The sequence below is a fragment of the Sceloporus occidentalis genome, unplaced genomic scaffold, assembly GCF_023333645.1.
Source record: "Sceloporus occidentalis isolate IW3139 unplaced genomic scaffold, rSceOcc1.0.p SCAF_10, whole genome shotgun sequence".
NCBI classification, from domain to species: domain Eukaryota; kingdom Metazoa; phylum Chordata; class Lepidosauria; order Squamata; family Phrynosomatidae; genus Sceloporus; species Sceloporus occidentalis.
Genome location: NW_028316990.1, coordinates 23,163,017 through 23,181,695, shown reverse-complemented (window position 1 = coordinate 23,181,695; position 18,679 = coordinate 23,163,017). Strand labels below are relative to the sequence as shown.

Here is an 18,679-nt window from a genome sequence, read left to right as displayed (position 1 = left end):
CTTGAAAATATTCAAAAGTATGTATAAATTCCAGAAAGCAAAGCTTGATTTTGCTCTTTGATATCAGGGAGACCATTTTACTCTGTGATTGCATTTAATGGGATTTGAGCATCCATGGCTTTTGGTATCCTGAAACCAAATCCCAGCAGATATGAAGGATCTACTGTATAAATCATAGAATCGTAGAGTTGAAAGAGACCACAAGGGCCATCCAGTCCAACCCCATTCTGCCATGCAGGAAATCCAAATCAAAGCATTCCCGACAGATGGCCATCCAGCCTTTGTTTAAAGACCTCCAAGGAAGGAGACTCCACTACACTCCGAGGGAGTTTGTTCCACTGTCAAACAGCCCTTACTGTCAGGAAGTTCCTCCTAATGTTGAGGTGGAATCTCTTTTCCTGCAGCTTGGATCCATTGTTCCTGGTCCTGTTCTCTGGAGCAGCAGAAAACAAGCTCGTTCCCTCCTCAGTGTGACAACCCTTCAAATATTTAAACAGGGCTATTATATCACCTCTTAATCTTATTTTCCCCAGGCTAAACACCCCCAGCTCCCTAAGTCGTTCCTCATAGGGCTTCATGGTTTCCAGACCCTTCACCATTTTAGTCGCCCTTCTTTGGACACATGGCTCCAGTTTCTCAATGTCCTTTTTGAATTGTGGAGCCCAGAACTGGACACAATATTCCAGATGGAGCCTGACTAAAGCAGAATAGAGTGGCACTATTACTTCCCTTGATTTAGACACTTTACTTTTATTGATGCAGCCTTAAATCGCATTGGCTGTGTTAGCTGCCGCATCGCACTGTTGACTCATGTTCAGCTTGTGGTCTACTTGGACTCCTAGATCCCTTTCACATGTAGTTTCATTCAGCCAGGTGTCCCCCATAATCCTATATCTGTGCATTTCTTTTTTCCTCCCTAAGTGCAGTACCTTACATTTCTCCCTGTTGAAGTTCATTTTGTTAGCTTTGGCCCAGCTTTCTAATCTATTGAGGTCATTTTGAATTTTGATCCTGTCCTCTGGGGTATTAGCTATTCCTCCTAATTTGGTGTCATCTGCAAATTTGATAAGTATGCCCCCAATTCTGTCATCGAAGTCATTGATATTGAATATCAATGTTGAATAGCCCTGGGCCCAGGACAGAGCCTCACTGGTCACTTCTCTCCAGGATGAAAAGGAGCCATTGTTGAGCACTCTTTGGGTTTGGCCAGTCAACCAATTACAAATCCATGTCAACATCATCACTACTACTACTATGGATTTTGGATCCATACTATGGATACTATGCTGAGGTCTTCTATGATTTTTCTGAGCTTTCCTGAGCTCCGGAGAGTATGTGCCCAGTGGTGCGCATGCTTTGGATACAGCAGCTTTCCAGTTCATCAGCCCTTGACATGCTTGGTACCAAGGGACGGCATCTTTGCTTCATTGCTTCCCTGTTTCTGTTTGATCTCCTCGGTCTGCCTCCCTCCTTCATTTGCAAGGTTGGCGCTTGGTTGTTTTTGAAGCTGTCTGCCTCTTGGTTCAGCGTTCCCACTCTCTCTCTGTCTGATGATGGCCTTTGAGTCAAGAGATCCCTTTGTAGTCTCCTTTGCAATAGCTCTCTCCTCCTTTCCAAAGCCTCAAAGCGTCAGAGGGAAAGATTTCATCCTGCAAAATAATGGTCCATGTGTGAGGCAGGAGCCAAGGATCGGCAGGCCATGGCTAGACTCAAAAATAGACAGTATTAGAAGATACTGACTGAGTGAGGGAGCCTTGATCCTAGTTGTTGTAATCCGTTCATGGTGATTGTAGTATGAGCTTTTGCAGACTTTTGCAAAAGAACTTGTAGCATGAGCTTTTGTAGGCTTGGTCTTCTTCCTCTGGTGCATGGAGTGAACTGGTACCCATGGAAATGTAAAATTTGTGGGTATGAAGATGAGGTGACAAATTCAGTTTTAACAATGGTCATTGAGGGACAAAGGCAAGGGGGGAAGATGTTGCCTAAGGCCAGGGTGGATGGGTGACCATACGAATGGTGGAGGAAAGGAAATTATAACACCGGCTACACCCCACCCTCATGAAGATGCTCTTTGTGAATTTATGACATCTCCTTTCTGGTTCCCAGCCTGCACACACCCCTTTCCACAACTTCCACCAACATTCATATAGCCAACCACCCTGGCCTTAGGAAACATTTTTTCTTCTGCCTTTCTCCCACAATGACCATAGTTAAAGTGGAACCATACTCACAAGTTTTGCATTTCCATGGCTACTCCTACAGTCTTATTATAAAAGTCATTCCTGGGCAACAGTTCATGCACCTGAAGAAGTGGATCAAATCTATGAATGCTTATGCTAAACTTAGCTGCTACAACATCACTTTGCATTTCAAAAATAATATACAGTGGTTCATTGGTATCTGATGGGATTTGGTTCCAGGACAGACACCAGATACAAAAATCTATGGATGCTCAAGTCCCATTAAACACAATGGCACACTGAACTGGTGTCCCTTATATTCAATGGAAAAATCAAGGTTTGCTTTTTGAATATATATAGAATCCATGGATACGGAGTGCCAACTGTAATGGGTGGGAAAGAAGTTACGTTGGTGTAATGAGTCCTGTCCTCTAGTTAAAGTTACTTCTACCCTGATTTCTTACAAGCATTTTCATCAGAATTTCTTACATTTTAAGCCACTCATTTATCAGTCCTAACTTTTCCCAACAAGTAATGCAAAGTGACCCGTCTTGCCATGAGTATGAACATGGGTTATTTCCCCAAGAAATGTGATGGACTCATGGGAATTAATTCCGCTCAACAAACAACTTGCCAAGTCCTGACCTTTCAGCACCAAGGCTAAGGCTTAAGAGCAGAGTTTAGTTTGGCATTGTAAGATGAGGGGTGCATCCACACTGCAGAAATAACCTGCTTTGGCACCACTTTTAAGTCTATTTGGCTCAAGGCTATGGAATTCTGGGAGCTGGAGTTTTGCTCCGCTCTGGGCCCACAACAAACTCCAACTCCCAGCCTTGAGCCAAGACACTGAAAGCGGTGCCAAACCAGGTTATTTCTCCAGTGTGGATGCAGCCATAGTATAACTCAGCTCTTAGGTCAGAGTTGAGTTTAGCATCCTTCATCCAAAGCCACTCGGCTGCTTTGCAGACATTCAGGAATCTTCCTGAGTCTTTCTCAAACTTAGGTCTGATTCCCTGCCAGGCTTCGCATGCCTTTCCATAATGGCCTGTTAATCTGCAAAGGATAAGAGCAACCTCTCAGGACGGATAATGCCTGTTGTTCTGGGTTTCTAATCCTTCTTCCCTTTGAATATTTTGAGTAGCAAATGGTGATCCAGAGGGAGTTTGGGATTATGCCGTCTGAGGATCAGCAGTTGGATTTGCCTTAATGCCTGATAAAAATGTGCCATTGTTCCCCCCCAAACCCAGCTCTACTTGGACTCTGCAATTTAGGGCTGGCTTGAGCCAGATCCCATCCCCAGTCCTTCTGCTGCATCCATTGGCAACTAGGGCTCATTAATTCCTTGCCGGAGGCCCACAGATCCAGAATCTCATGCCTGGGTTTGCATGAATGGCAAAGGATGGATTTTGCAGCTGGTCCATGGAAAGCCACAAGGCTTGAAGCAAGTCTCCCCAAACTGGTGCAGTCCAAGAAAGCATCCGAGGAAGTAGAGTGAAGCCTATGAAAGCTCATGCTGCCAACTTCTTTCCTTCACTTAGTCTCAAAGGGGCTATATGATCACTCTACATACTGGTGCAGTCCAAGTTTCCCAGTATGCATTAAAGAGGAATAGACCAGACTGTCAAAACCGTGGCTCTTCCATTGCCACATGCTGCAACTAGCCAGACCTAAAGACCTTCTGCTTAACTACAAACCCTGAAATTTGGAATCCCCTCCAAACTTGTGCCACAGTTTTGCCATTGTTTTGCAGCATTTTGTAACAATCCCACACGCATTTTGCAATCCAACTGAGCAACGGATACTTAAACTTGAGGTTCCTAGTAGACACTCCAAATTCCAGCATTACCCGATTTACTCCAAGCCTGTACCAAAGTCTTGCAGTTGATTTGCAGTTTTACAACAAAAATCCCCCATGCATATTTTGCAATCTCCGCAAACTGACCGACAGATACCTCAATTTAGGGTTCCTAGTGTAAACCCCAAAACCCAGCATTACCTGTGCCAAAGTTTTGTCATTGTTTTGCAATGAAAAATACCACATTTGACAACAACCTCAAAACTCAGTAATGGGAGTCTAAAACCAGCATTCTTAGTTGTTGTTGTTATTTGCTGTCATGTTGACTTTGACTTATGAATGGGAGGCTTGCATGAGACTCGGTCATCTATTGTCCTTCTCAGGTCTTGCAAAAACAGAGCAGAAGTTGTGGCTTCCTGGATTGAGTCTATCCACCTGTAATTCTGCTTTCTTCTTTTACTATTGATTCCCACTTTACCAAGCATTATCATCTTTTTCATGCCATCTCATACTAGATTCAAAATACAATAGCCTTGGATAATACGAATGATTAGTTTAATCATGATGGCTTGTAGAGAGAGTTTGGATTTGACTTGCTCTTGGACCCATTTATTTGTCCTTTTGGCAGTTCATGGTGTTTGCAGAGCTTTCCTTCAGCAGCACATTTCAGATGAGTTGGTTTTCTTCCTATCCTCTTTCTTCACTGTCCAGCTTTGACAACCGTACATAGAAAATGGAAATAGTGTGGAGGATCCTGACTTTTGAGTTTAATGATGCTGTTGCTAAGTAACCTTTCCAAAACCTTTCCAAAATCTTCAAAGGCAAAGACGAATAATTCAATACCAAAGTCAGAAGCGTCATTTATAGCAGATAAATGACGCTTCTGACTTTGGTATTGAATTATTTGTCTTTGATTTGAAGATTTTATCTAGTTCCTTCATGGCCATCCATCCAAATCCTTATCGTCTTCTGATTTCTTGACTACTGACTCTACATGACTATATCTTTACATACTCCAATGTCTTTATTACTTATGCTAAAGTTAGGTACTGTATTATCTGTGCTCATGGTTTTTCTCTTCATAATATTTAACTGTAGTCCTAGTTTTCCTTTGGCAATTTTAGCAACCTCCCCAAACCCAATAAAGTGGGTCCTTGGTATCTGCTGGGGTTTGGTTCTAGGATCCCCTATGGATACCAAAATCTATGGATTCTCGGGTCCCATTAAATACAGTGGGATTGTAAAATGGGGTCCCTTATAAAAATGGCTAAATCAAGGTTTGTTTTTTTTGGAATGTATATATATTTAAAATATTTTAAATTCGTGGACGCTTTAATCTGTGGATACGGAGGGCTGATGTACAGCCTCATTTTCTGCAAATCTGTGCCCAACGCAAGATAAGAATATGGCGCTGTCTCTGCTCTGCTTAGTTTCTCCTGTTTATTATTGATGTTTGGGCGGATTGTTTTGGAAACAGCTTCAGAGATTATAGTTACAATATGCCTCACTTTGCCTTTTCAGTTTTGGAATTTGCCTGTGTAAACTGGAGGTTTTCCTACTTTGGGCTTCTCTTTTTGATCCCATACTATTAGTGGCGTTAGGCTGTTTATTTGCAAAAATAAATGTTTAAATACTTGAAGGGATGTCATATTGAGGAGGGAGCAAGCTTGTTTTCTGCTGCTCCAGAGACTAGGACCCAATGGAGCAATGGATGCAAGCTCCAGGAAAAGAGATTCCAGCTCAACATTAGGAAGAACTTCCTGACAGTGAGGGCTGTTTGACAGTGGAACACACTCCTTCCTCGGAGATTTTGGTGGAGTCTCCTTCCTTGGAGGTCTTTAAGCAGAGGCTGGATGGCCATCTGTCGGGGATGCTTTGAGTGAGAGTTCCTGCATGGCAGAATGGGGTCGGACTGGATGGCCCTTGTGCTCTCTCCCAACTCTGTTATTTTATGATTCTATGATTCTATGATAAATGTAATGCAAAATGTAAACTGTTAGTGGGGTGAAGGAACCAGACTGCATTCCTAAATAAATATGATTCTCTTCATTGCTCCATGGCTGCACCATTTCCCTGGAAAAAGGAAAGGAAGGGGGCTTGGAAAAGTACATTTGGTGGGAAATGTGCCCAGAGTCCATGCTTTGGGGTTGGATTGGCATTTCATTCATATGAAAAAGCTATGTGCTCAAACACACACACGCCTTGGTTGAATAATGCCACTGAATGGCACTATTTTTGGGTAGAGTCTGGCTGCTATAAAATCTGGAAAAAAAGTTTTAATGAAAGATGGTGCCGGAGGCAAGAATGGGAATCTTCTCGGAATTAATCGCCTCGTCAAGCCTGTCAATCAGACCTTTTTTCCTCTTTTGCCAGTCATGGGCTGCGTCCGTCCGCACTGCAGAATGAACGCAGCTTTAACTATCATGGCTCAGGGCTATGGAATTCTGGGATTTGTAGTCGTGGGAGATATTTAGCCTTCTCTGCCAGAAAGCTGTGCTTCCACCACAAACTACAAATCCCAGGATTCTATAACATGGAACCATGGCATTTAAAACTGGGTCAAACTGCATCAGTCCATGGTTCCATGCTGTGGAATTCTGGGATTTGTTGTTTTGGTGAGATTCTTAGCTTTCCGTGTCGGAGAGCTCTGGGGCTACAACAAACTACAGGGTTCCCTAGCAATGAGCCATAGCAGTTAAAGTGGTGTCAAACTGCATTACTTTAACCACCATGGCTCCATGGTATGGAATTATGGGATCTGTGGTTTGGTGAGATCTTTAGCTTTCAACGTCAGAGAGATCTCTGGGGCCACAGCAAGCTACAGATTCCAGGGTTCCTTAGCCATGGCCATTAAAGTGGTGCCAAACTGAATTAATTCTGCAGTGCAGATGCCGCCTTAGTCTATGGTCCTCCAGGTGTTTTGGACTTCAGCTCCCAGAAGCCTCAGCCACTTTGGCCAATGGTCTGGTATGCTGGGAGCTGAAGTCCAAAACACCTGGAGGGCCAGAGTTTGGGCATCACTGGTCCAGAGGGACTGCAGTCAGTGAGCTGGATTTGCCCTCTCCTCTTCTACCTTTCTCTCTAAAATAAAGAGCAGACCTTGGAAAAGGCCCAGGTCCCAGAATCCCCTTGCCTGTTGCCTCTGGCCCACAGGATTCTGGGATTTGCAACCCACTCACCCCCCAAAAGGTCCCTTTCCTATCGCCCTCCGAATGCATCGCCCCCTTTTGCACATGCTTTGCACATGTTTACGGAGGGTGCCATCTGAGACTTAAGCCCCCCTTTAATGCCAGCCCTCATTAGCCTGAGCTTTTTGACACCGCTTTGAATTAACTTCTAAGGCTTGGCCTCTCCTCCCAAAGGGGAGACTTTGATGTCTCTCGATTGAGAGCCGAAAAGGGATTTCTCAGCAAGTGGGATCATTTAGAGAGATGTGTGTCATCTTCTCCATTTGTAGGATGAAGCCTCTCTTGCAGCTCAGTTGCTGGCAATGAAGGGCTGGGATGGGGACCAACTGGGCTCTCTATCCTACAGAATTTGGGGAAGTTACTTTGGGGGACCACAGCACCCCAAACTCTCCCCATTTGCAAGTTGTTATCCTTCTTCACTTGAAGTGGAAATCATGCTGCTCTCCAGCATGGACTACAACTCCCAGCGCTCATCATCATTTCTCTTGCTGCCTGTAGGGCTGCTGGGTTGCAGTCCATCTGGAAGGTTTCCACTCTGAATTAGAGAATCCATAAACTTTAAATCCTGTTGTTGTTGTTGTTGTTGTTGTTGTGTGCCTCCAAGTTGTTTCTGTCTTGTGATGACCCGAAGGCAAACCAAACTCACTGGCGGCTTTGAAGTCCCTCTCTGTCGGACTCATCCCACGCTCTCAGCGTCAAAGGTTGGCCATGGCAAATACCCTCTGAAGAAACCTGGCAAGAAAGCTCTGCCATAGGGTTGCCATAAGTCAGAAACTACTTGACACAACAAGTAAACCATTGGTGTCTTGGTGATGGTTTCTGGAGCCTACCCTGATTCATCTCCTCCCTTTCTTTCTCTTCCAGAATAAAGTGTTGAATGTGGATGGTGTGAAAGTCAAGCTGCAGGTAAGGAAAGACACCCTGTTGTGATTTTTGTCTGTTGTGTTGCACTCCAGCTTGGGCAGGTTGCTTTCAGTAGCATACTGGCGCTAAGTAATTATTAAGTTGTTGCAAGAGTGGCTTTCAAAATATAGAATAAAGCTCTATCACTGAAGATGAGTTTAGAAATCCTAGCAAGGGGTTGGGAATCATGGTGGTCTGCAGCTCCCAGCATTCCTCACTATTGGCTGAGCAGTCTTAAAATGGATGGGACTTTCAGTTCCACAACATGCAGAGCTCGCAGATTCTTCAACCACAACCTCATTCCAGCTGTGATGTTTTAGTACATCAAGCAGACGTTGGTGGAACATGGCCAACATTGCATTCCTAGCCTTTTGCTCACTGCTTTTGGAACCAAACCAGGGACTTGAGTTCCTTCCACACCACAGAATTATAGTGATATAATCCCACTTTAATTCCCCTTTGCAGAACCTTGGGACTTGTAGTTTGGGGACACAAGAGAGCTTTTTGGTTGAGTTTAGAAATCCCAGCACCTCTTAAGGTACCTTGGGAACTGCATTTCCAGGGAATAGCCCTTGGGCTCTCTAGTGGAGAGTCCTAACTCCCTTCCCCAAACTACAAATCCCAGGATTCCACAGGATGGAGCAATGGCAGTTAAAGTGGAACCAAAGTGTGCTACAATTCTGCAGTGCGGAAAGGTAGGTGCGAGGTGACCAGATGTCATAACCATAAAGGTGGACAAGGCACTGCAAAATGTAGAACATCCAAGAAGGATGGAGGACATTAACAATAAAAGCTAAACACACTCATATAAAAATAAATTCTTGCTTCTTGGCCATGCTCAAAATGGAGGACATTCTGGAATCCCACCTGAACAGAAGGTAGAAAAGGAGGACAGGTCTTGGAAAGAAGGACCTCTGGTCACCCTCTGTCTCTATCCATTTAAAGGCAGATAAATCTAATTATAAGGCAGCTCTTGCAACTTGTCAGATGGATTTTCTTTTGTGAAGACTGCATTCTGCCAGCCTTTTGCCAAGTCAAATGGGGATCGACTTTGGTTTTTGTCAGGGTGAAGAACGGCACAGACCGCCTTGAGAGATGCATTTGTCATGCCATGTTCTCTCTGTTATTATCTCTATCAGCCTCCCTCGGCAGGCTGCAAGAATTAGTCATCTTTCAAATTGATCCGACCCTTTGCCTCCCCATTGCAAAGGACACTGACGATGGAGGAGATGGCTGGCGTTCCCATTCATGGGCACAAAAAAACAATGCTTTCCCCTTCCTTTCTCAAAATTATCACACTTGACTTATTTATTACAATGTTTCTATGCTACCTTGCACCCAGGGTTCTTAGACCAGCATGCAATAAAAGCCATTTAAACTGCAAAACACTGAAGAATTAATCTACTGCCTAATGCATATTAAGTGTCGTTGTTGTTGTTGTGTATACCCCACCTTTCTGCCAGTTGTGGGATTCAAAGCTGCATGCAAAATATTTTTATGCAATAGAAACTATACAAAAACATCAATAAACCTAAAAGTGCAGTCGGCTCTCTGTATCCACGGATTCGTTATCCACAGATTCAACCATTCACGGCTTGAAGGTGTTACTTAAAATTATAAATTCCAAAAAGCAAACTTTAATTTTGTGTTTTATATCAGAGACAACATTTTATTATGTCACTGTATTTAATGGAACTGCAGCATCCACAATTTTTGTATCCATGGGTTTGTGGAAACAAACCCCAGCAGAGACCAAGGGCCTACTATATAAAAGTTATTTAAAAGACAAACAATTTATGAAATTTGTGTGTGTGTGTGTATACACACACACACATACATATATAACATATATATATATATTGACTAGCATGGCACACCATTAGAATCTCTTCCAGAAAACCCTATGATAGCTTTGCCTTAGAGTTGCCATAAGTTGGAAGCAACTTCAAGGCACCCAGCAACAGCAACGACAGCAACATCTGGGAGAATGGGGAACTGTTGATAATTTTTAATACATTTTCTCCCCTACTTATTGATCTTTTCAGATCTGGGACACTGCCGGTCAGGAGAGATTTCGTAGTGTCACCCACGCTTACTACCGGGATGCCCACGGTAAGCCCTGGCACGCTTTTCTTTCCTACGTTGAATGGGACACAATGAAAGAAAGCATCCAGCTCCAATCTGGGGCTCCATCCCTTTTTATAGCATCATAGAATCCTAGCATTGTAAGGGACCACAAGGGCAACCCCATTCTGCCATGTAGGAATGCACCATTGAAGCTCAGATGGCCATCCTGCCATGCAGGAATACACAAAACAAAACAAACCTCCAAAGGGGGAGACTGCACCACACTCCGATGCATTTCGATGCAGTGTCTTCCACTATTGAACAGCTCTTACTATCAGTATATCTTTTCCTGTAGTTTGAACTCATTGGTCCAGGTCCTATTCTCTGGCTTTCTCCAGCCTCAACATGACATCCCTTCCAATATTTAAACAGGGCTATCATATCACCTCTTAACCTTCTGTTCTCCAGGCTAAACATCCTCAACTCCTTAAGTTGCTCCTCATTGGGCTTGATGGTTTCCAGACCTTCCACCATTGGGGTTGTAAAAGTGTCTCTTTTGCCAAACTGAAAAAAACCCTTTTGGCAAAAGAGATGCTTTTGCCACTCTCTCCCATGCTTTTACAACTGGAAGAGGACGAAAGCGCTTCGCTCATCATCTGAAGACAGAACAATAGTCGTGCTGCTCTCCATTTGTCCACCGGATTTATTTTTTAATGCGATAAGGCTCTAGGTCTGTAGAAATATGAGTCCATTTAATCAGCCCTTCACAGCTTGCTTTGTGTTTGCTTAGGGATTATCCCTCCAGAGCAAACCCAACTGCTTCTTTTTCAGCCTGCTAATATTTACCCACAACATAAAAATTAACCTTTGCCGACTGGGTGCTCCTTCCGCCTTGTAAGGCTGAGCTTATTGCAAGGAGTAAGTGCCCTTCTCAGGCCTAGTTCACCAATTCCTTCAGGGATGGCTGCAAGGGGTCAGGAATATGAATGGAAAGAAGCAGACTCACATTACAAGAATTCCTTCCGATGGAGAGGAAAATCTGGTGTCAGGGTTTTGTTTTGTTTGCCATGCACTAAATCCTGAGCATGGAAGAACTTAATTGTTAAGAAATCGTTGTTGGCCATTTCTTAGGAGTGATTTAATTGCTTCTTCCTGCATTGCAGGGTTGGACTTCATGGCCCTTGGGGGTCCCTTCAAACTCAGTGATTGTATAATTCTATGATGTATGGCAAGATTTTGGCTTCATCTCAATGTGGGTTTCATGGCTCGGTGCAGGACTAGAATTTGGTCCTCCCAAGTGCCTGTCTGACACTTTAATCATCATCATCATCATCATCATCATCATCATCATCATCATCATTTATTTATATAGTGCCATCCATGTACGTGAAACATTTATAACTATTCCAATAATATAAAATACTAAAATGCAGTGCAACCCACCTCCAATATTACACAATGCAGAATATTACAGAATAGTCAGTACTGATAATCAAATGTACTAAAGATGCAAAGCACTAATCCAAAAACTCTAGTACCCTACACTGACATTTCAATGGGACAGACCTCCGCTGGCATGATGGGCGAAGTGGCATCCAACTGCTATAATGGTGCACTTCAGGATACGCTCTGAGAGATGTATGTAGATTGTGGATCAAAAGGGAACAGGTATCCACAGCCTCAGCAAAGCCCTTGATTCAGTGGCTCTACTCCAGTGGTGACTAAGAGCTGGATTTGGGCTCTAATTGGCCATCTTGCATGAGTGGATGCTTTATAGCATCAACTAATTCATCTTCTTCTCTTCACCCCTTTCTCTCCAGCTTTGCTCTTGCTCTACGACGTCACAAACAGAGCATCATTTGACAACATCCAGGTAAGTCTAGTCTGCTCACTTTTGGGTGGCTGAAATGTGTGAGCAAGCAGAACCAGTGCTTTGGATTTATTGCACTTTGACATTAGGGCCTTGATCACATCGGCCTGATGTCCAGCCACAATTGTGTGAGTTTAAGACTGGATGCATAGCAGTTTGGCATCATTTCTTATCACACTTTTCCCCATGATAGCACTTTGGCAAGCCATAGCCGCACGGTCCTCACTGCTAAATGCAACCTTCTAAGGGAAAGGAACAAGCCATCATGACTGCCTACCATTTCCTGAAGCCAGCTTGTGTGTCTATGTGCTCATAGAAGCCAGTTTTGGGGCGTTGGAGCTTTCTTTGGCCTGAGCTTTTGGAGGTGTTGAGAATGATGAGGATGGTTTAATTATGTTTATACTCTGCCTTTCCTCATTTAGTCCAAAGCAGCCTACATGACTCTTATGTTCAAAGGTGGCTGAGAGAGCATCACCTTTGCTTTCTGATGGTTCAGTGTTCACAAAGTTGGCTGCATGCACAAAAATGTTGTGTAAAATTACCTTCGGGCTATGTGTATATCAGGTGTATATAAATGAATGATATCTCATTATGAATATGCAAATATTCCAAAATCCAAAATATTCCAAAATTGTCTACATGGATGGCTAAGAAAGTGACCCCTTTGTTTTCTGATGGTTTGGTGTAGACAAACTTTGTTGCATGCACACAAACATTGTGTAAAATTACCTTCAGGTTATGTGTATCAGGTGTGTATGAAACATAAATGAGTTTTGTGTTTAGACTTGAGTCCCATCTCCAAGATAGTCTCATTATGTATGTGTTCACAAACAGAGGTATTCCAAAATCCAAAGCTCACCTGGCCTTAAGCTTTTCAGATAAAGGAGACTCAACCTGTACAAAGTATCCTGTGTTATGTCTAAAGATCAACCATGGATTAAGTTGTGTCTCCATTCGGCTGAAGGGATGTGGGGACACTTGCTTTGCATTTTATTTTGGCTGCTGTATTGCAACCAAATCTCCGTTTGCAAATCAGTCAAAGCTACAGTTTGCAACGCCAGTGGCTTTGTTTCCCTTGATTCTAGCTTGGCTTAGCTTCCAAAACATTACAGGGCAGACCGGAAAGAGGAGGCAGCGTGAAATGTCACCAGCCACGTATTTCATCGCCGACTAAAGAACTGACATTATTATCACACAGAAGCTTGCACTGTGCCCTGATCGTCTGCAGGAGACAAAAGGCGGCTGCTTCGGAAATCCCTTTGGGAATAGCTCTCTCTCCGGAGCCGACGGTTCCCCTTCCAAATCCAATCTCCTGCCCTTTCCACTCTCGACTAAAGCCGTAATTGGTAGCTTTGCACGCTGGAGCAGTTTAAATTTGCACAGTAGTTCTTCCCATTATTGTCTTGGCTCTTGTGTCTCTTCTTTGAGCATCTCTGAGCATTGGGACTTGCTCAGGATTTCCTGAGAAAAGAAGAGCTTCTCTGGAGACCTCACCTCCCTGCATCCTTTCTACTTTTAGGAAGGCTCTTGACAGGCTTCGAAGAAATTGCATTGCTTTAAACGGTCCTCTACAGTCAGCCTTCCATATCCACAGATTCTTTATCCACAGGATCGGCCACCTGTGGCTAGAAAATATTCAAAAATATAAATAAATTCCCAAAAGTAAACCTTAATGTTACCATTTTATATAAAGGACACTATTTCACTATGTCATTGTATTTAATGGGACTTGAGCATCCATGATGGATTCTGGTATCCATGGAGGGTCCTGGAAGCAAACTCCAGTGGATACCCAGGGCTCAGTGTAATTGGAGTGGTGATGGTGATGGTGATGGTGATGATGGGATACAATGGGACTTGAGAATCCACAGATTTTGTATCCATAATAATAATAAAATAATAATAATAATAATAATAATAATAATAATAATTTATTTTATTTATTATTTGTATCCATAAGGTCCTGGAATCAAACTCCAGTGGATAGCAAGGACTCAGTGCAGTAGTAGTAGTAGTGATAATGGTGATGATGATGATACCCCATTGGATATAATGGGACATGAGCATCCACAGGGGTCCTGGAACCAAACTCCAGTGGATACCAAGAGCTCAGTGTAGTAATAGTAGCGATGATGATGATGATGACGATGATACCCCATTGGATATAATGGGACTTGAGAATCCACAGATTTTGGTATCCATAGGGTCCTGGAACCAAACTCCAGTGGATAACAAGGACTCAATGTATTTAATGTCCTGTTTCATTTTTATCATGCTTTGTATTATCTTAAATCTCTTGCTCATTTGGCCATCTGCCACCATCCTCATTCTTGCCCCTTTTCTGTGGTGGCAGAGTGCCCATGCGCCATGCGTCTCTGTTTGTTACTATAACGTTCAGTATTTTTCAGAGGGACTAATAATTACAGATTTTAACTCTCTGTTCAAATACAAATAAAGAATTAGACATATGCTCATCTGAAGGTTTTCCCCCTCCTCACCTTGTTTTGGAATTTAAGTTTACTCTTCTCCCTTCCTTCTTCTCTCTTTTCCATCTATCACTCCCTAACCTCATTTTCATATTTCTTTGATAGCATCTGCACTGCAGAAATAGTCCAGTTTGACACCATGCTATTTAATTATGGGATTTGTACTTTTGTGAGACATTTATCCTTCTCTGTCAGAGAACTTGGGTACCACAACAAACAACAAATCCCAGGATCCCATACCATTGGGCCAGGGCTGAGAAAGCGGTCTCAAACTGCATCGTTTCTGCAGTGCAGATGCATCCCAAGTTATAGTGGTTCCATTTGTTTGACAGAGTAGATTTGGTTCTCAGTAGCTGTTTTGGAGCAATAGTCACATTTGGAAGAAGTAAAGTAAGATTATTTAAAAAACAGGAGTGTTGGCAGGGGCGGCTTCCATGTCGCTGGGGCAGTGAATCCGCTTCAGGTTTTAATCCAAACATTTAACAGGGCTTTGCTCATTTTGGGGGATGGAGTCCTGCAGTTTGGAAGCTCTTGCAAAGTTTTGACTAGAACCCAAAACAGGTCCATACACACACACAGAGACAGATATATATGGAAGCAGCCATACCCAGCTGTTTCTTCTTAAGTTTCCCGTGTTTTGCACTCACCTCTGTTCCCGTGTTCGTTTTTTCTTGCAGTTGAACATTTTTTACTGCTTACATTTTGCATTAAAGGCGAGGAAAGGATCCAGAGTCCCACTTTTACATTCAGGCAGGGAGTCCTCTGAAGCCCAGCAAGGAGGTGTTTTATGTGCAGAACTTAATCTGTAATAAACTGTACTTTTACGAGAGGCCTGTCTGCGCTCTCTGGAGCAAGCAGTGACAGATTGATAAAGTGGTGGTCTAAATTTGCTTCACGTATCAGCTTCGAGCAGAATTTCTCGACCAAAAGTAAACAACAACAACAACAACAACAACGATAATGGAAGCGTGTGTGTGGCTGTCAGGGCCCTGTCAACAAGGAGCATTGCTTTACAAAATTTGTACAAAGACTTTCTGTGCTCCGAGATCCTGCTTCCAAAAGAGAATAATCCAGTACATCTGGAAAGTTTGCAAGAACTTTCCCCCACGACTTGCCTCCCTCTGGATCTGGGATTTGGAAGCATACTCTGAACATCCATCCGAGGGAATCTGCTCTGGGTTTTATTCCAGACTTTAAGGGAGTTGCCCATGGTGCCTAGTTTTTGGAGGAAGAAATAAGGGTCTAACACTTTTGGTAGTTCTGTTAAGGTTTGGACTAAAACCAGGAACAGATGCGCTGCCCAACTGATAAGAAAACACAGGGGTCCTTGGTATCTGCTGCAGTTTGGTACACTCTGAAGTTTGGCTCCAGGACCTTTGTGGATACCAAAATCCATGCATGTGTAAGTTCCATTATATCCAATAGGGTATCATCATCATCATCACTACTACTACTATTACTACACTGAGCCCTTAGTATCCACTGGAATTTGGTTCCAGGATTAATCCTGTAGATACCAAAATCCATGGATGCTCAAGTCCCAGTGACATAGTAAAATGGCATCCCTTATATAAAATGGCAAAATCAAGGTTTGCTTTTTGAAATGTATATATTTTAAAAATATTTTCAAGCCTTGGATGGTTGAGTCTGTGGATAAAAAAGGTCTGTGGATATGGACTGTAACCCATGACTACTCTACTCTAAACTCACTCAGGGTGCATCCACACTGGAGAAAAAATGCAGTTTGACACCACTTTGCTTGCCCTGGATCCATCCTACAGTATCCTGCAGATTTGTAGCTTTGTGGGGAACCTGAACTCTTTGGCAGAGAAGGCAATTGACCTTGCAAAACTGCAAATCCCAGGGTTCCATAAGATGGAACTACAGCACTTAAAGTGGCTTCAAACTGCATTATTTCTACAGTGTAGATGGACCCTCGAGCTGGGCTGGTTTGCTGGGTGCCTTTTGGAAGAAGCCTTTGAGCAGTGGATCGAAGGTTCAAAACGTTTCCCTTTACTTTTATGCAAAGCTTATAAGACCTTGTTTCATTTCAAATGTGCATATTGTTAGTGTTGGATCAAAACCGTATTGCAACATGGCGGTCTGCTGTTCCTTTTTTGTGGGAACCTATCCTTCTTCTCTCCGTGCTGCTTCCGAGTTTGTGCTGCCAAATTTTCTGTTAAAGAAGGAACGTCTCAGAATATATTATTAACTGAGACATACCAGTACATTGAATAGAGCAATTGCATTTAATGCTGTTACTAGTTGGGCCTCAAAATGCACCTTGCAAATAATATTTTTGATACAGTGTCCTCCATCCAAAGTTACTTTATTAGGACCTCTCTCCCATCCTCATCTCCCCAAAAGCTCATCCTTTAAAACAGAGCAGTATGCAATCCTAGGAATCCTGTACTTTGCCCTTCATTGTGCAAAAAAGATGGAGAAAAAACTAATATAAACCGCACTGGGTGCAATTGCCAAGCATAAATACCTGGTAAACTGGTGCAACCGCTTGGAGAAAGATGAACTTGTGAAGCCGCTTTAACCATCTCTAAATTTATTTCTCTCCTGCCTCTAAATTGGAGGGAAAGAGGGGAGAAATGATCAGCTGCTGGCAGATTTGGATGCTAATGAAGTCTACCAGCTCTGCTCCTTTCTGATGTTCCTCCTGCAACTATTTTTAGGTCCCTTGGCACCTTTTATTTCTTTTCCCCCCTTGAGCCAGATTCAGCTGGTACTTGAGAGATTAAATGCATGAAAAATAAGAGACGTTTCTTAAGCCAAAATGCAACAGGTTGGATTAGACAAGTCTGGTTCATTTTGGCAGCAGAGTGTGTCTGTGTTGCATTTCATGCCAGTATGCGTCCATTTCATGACCAATCCAAGGCTTTTGGGTAAACAAGGCAGAATTTGCCCTTCGAATTGTTTTGGGAACGAGAATGGGTGACGGTCCAAGATAGAGGAATATGTCACTTTCTAAGCAAGCAGGTCTGTAACAGAAATGCACAGATGGAGTATGGGGGACAGCTGGCTTGCCAACAGTCCATGCAGAAGGGATCTGGGAGTCAACTACAAGCTGAACAATAGTGCGATGCTGGAGCTAAAAAGGCCAATGTGATCCTAGGCTGCATCAGTAGGAGTCTAGTGTCTAGATCGAGTGAAGAAATAGTTCCACATTATTCAGCCTTGGCCTGAACTCACCTTGAATATCGTGTCCAGTTCTGGGCAACACAATTCAAGAAGGATGTGGAAGAGCTGAAATGGTCAGAATTGAAATTACACTTGTCCCTCCATATTCGCTAGGGCCAGGTGCACAAGACCCCTGTGAATATGGAAAAACCACAAACAACAAAAGGACACCTCTCTAGGAATCTCTAGGTCCTCCAGGGCAACTCTGTGATCAACATCCGACAGACACTGGCCATAGACCTGTGTTGGAGGAGCTACAAAGGCCTAGTAGAGTGTCCTCTCTAGGAATCTCTACATCCTCCAGGGCAACTCTGTGATCAACATCCGACAGACACTGACCATAGAGTTGCGCTGGAGGAGCTACAAAGGCCCAGCAGAGTATTCTCTCTAGGAATCTCTAAGTCCTCCAGGGCAACTTTTAGTTTAAGTTGACCATAGAGTTGCACTGGAGGAGGACCTGGGTATTCCTAGAGAGAACATATTAATCAAACCCATGAATAATCAAATCCACAAATATGGAGGGATGAGTGTATTTTATGTTTTGGCTGCACCTTTCCCATTACAGTGAGTAGCCAAGGGGGATTTTTGGATGTGACACAATCAGCCGCCTCTTCTTAATCCGGTGTGCAGAAGCCTCCGATGCATCCGTTATCATGAGGACTAAATGCCCAGACGCAACAGCTTTGCATCTTTTTGAAAGCAAATGGAACCCCTTTAGCCTCTTTGAGAAGCGTGATGATGCCATGTTATCTCGCACCTTTGGAACTGTTTCTGACACTTTTATTCCGCTCAAGACAAGTGTTGAGAGACTTTGGGTCTTTCTGCCAAAGTATTTCTGATAAACATGTTCTCCAGGCTTACTTTGTGTTGCTGCTTCTTCTACACATTGTCAATGCAACAGAGAAAACAAAGGCAGGCATAATTTAGTGGAATTACATTCTGGTAAACTGTATTTTTTAAAAATAAAGAATCTTACAGAGCCTTAAAGATGTTTGATTTGG

At 43.2% G+C, this 18,679-nt stretch overlaps 1 protein-coding gene across 1 annotated transcript in view; it reads left to right on the top strand.

Annotated features, from left to right (window-relative positions):
• LOC149306191 (ras-related protein Rab-26-like) overlaps positions 1–18,679 on the top strand; it is a 111,244-nt gene that overhangs the window by 80,560 nt on the left and 12,005 nt on the right. Inside the window, exons 3-5 of the mRNA XM_089539870.1 lie at positions 8,028–8,069; positions 10,112–10,178; positions 11,954–12,006. Of these exons, the coding sequence (XP_089395996.1) occupies positions 8,028–8,069; positions 10,112–10,178; positions 11,954–12,006 (162 nt within the window). The remainder of the gene's footprint in view (positions 1–8,027; positions 8,070–10,111; positions 10,179–11,953; positions 12,007–18,679) is intronic.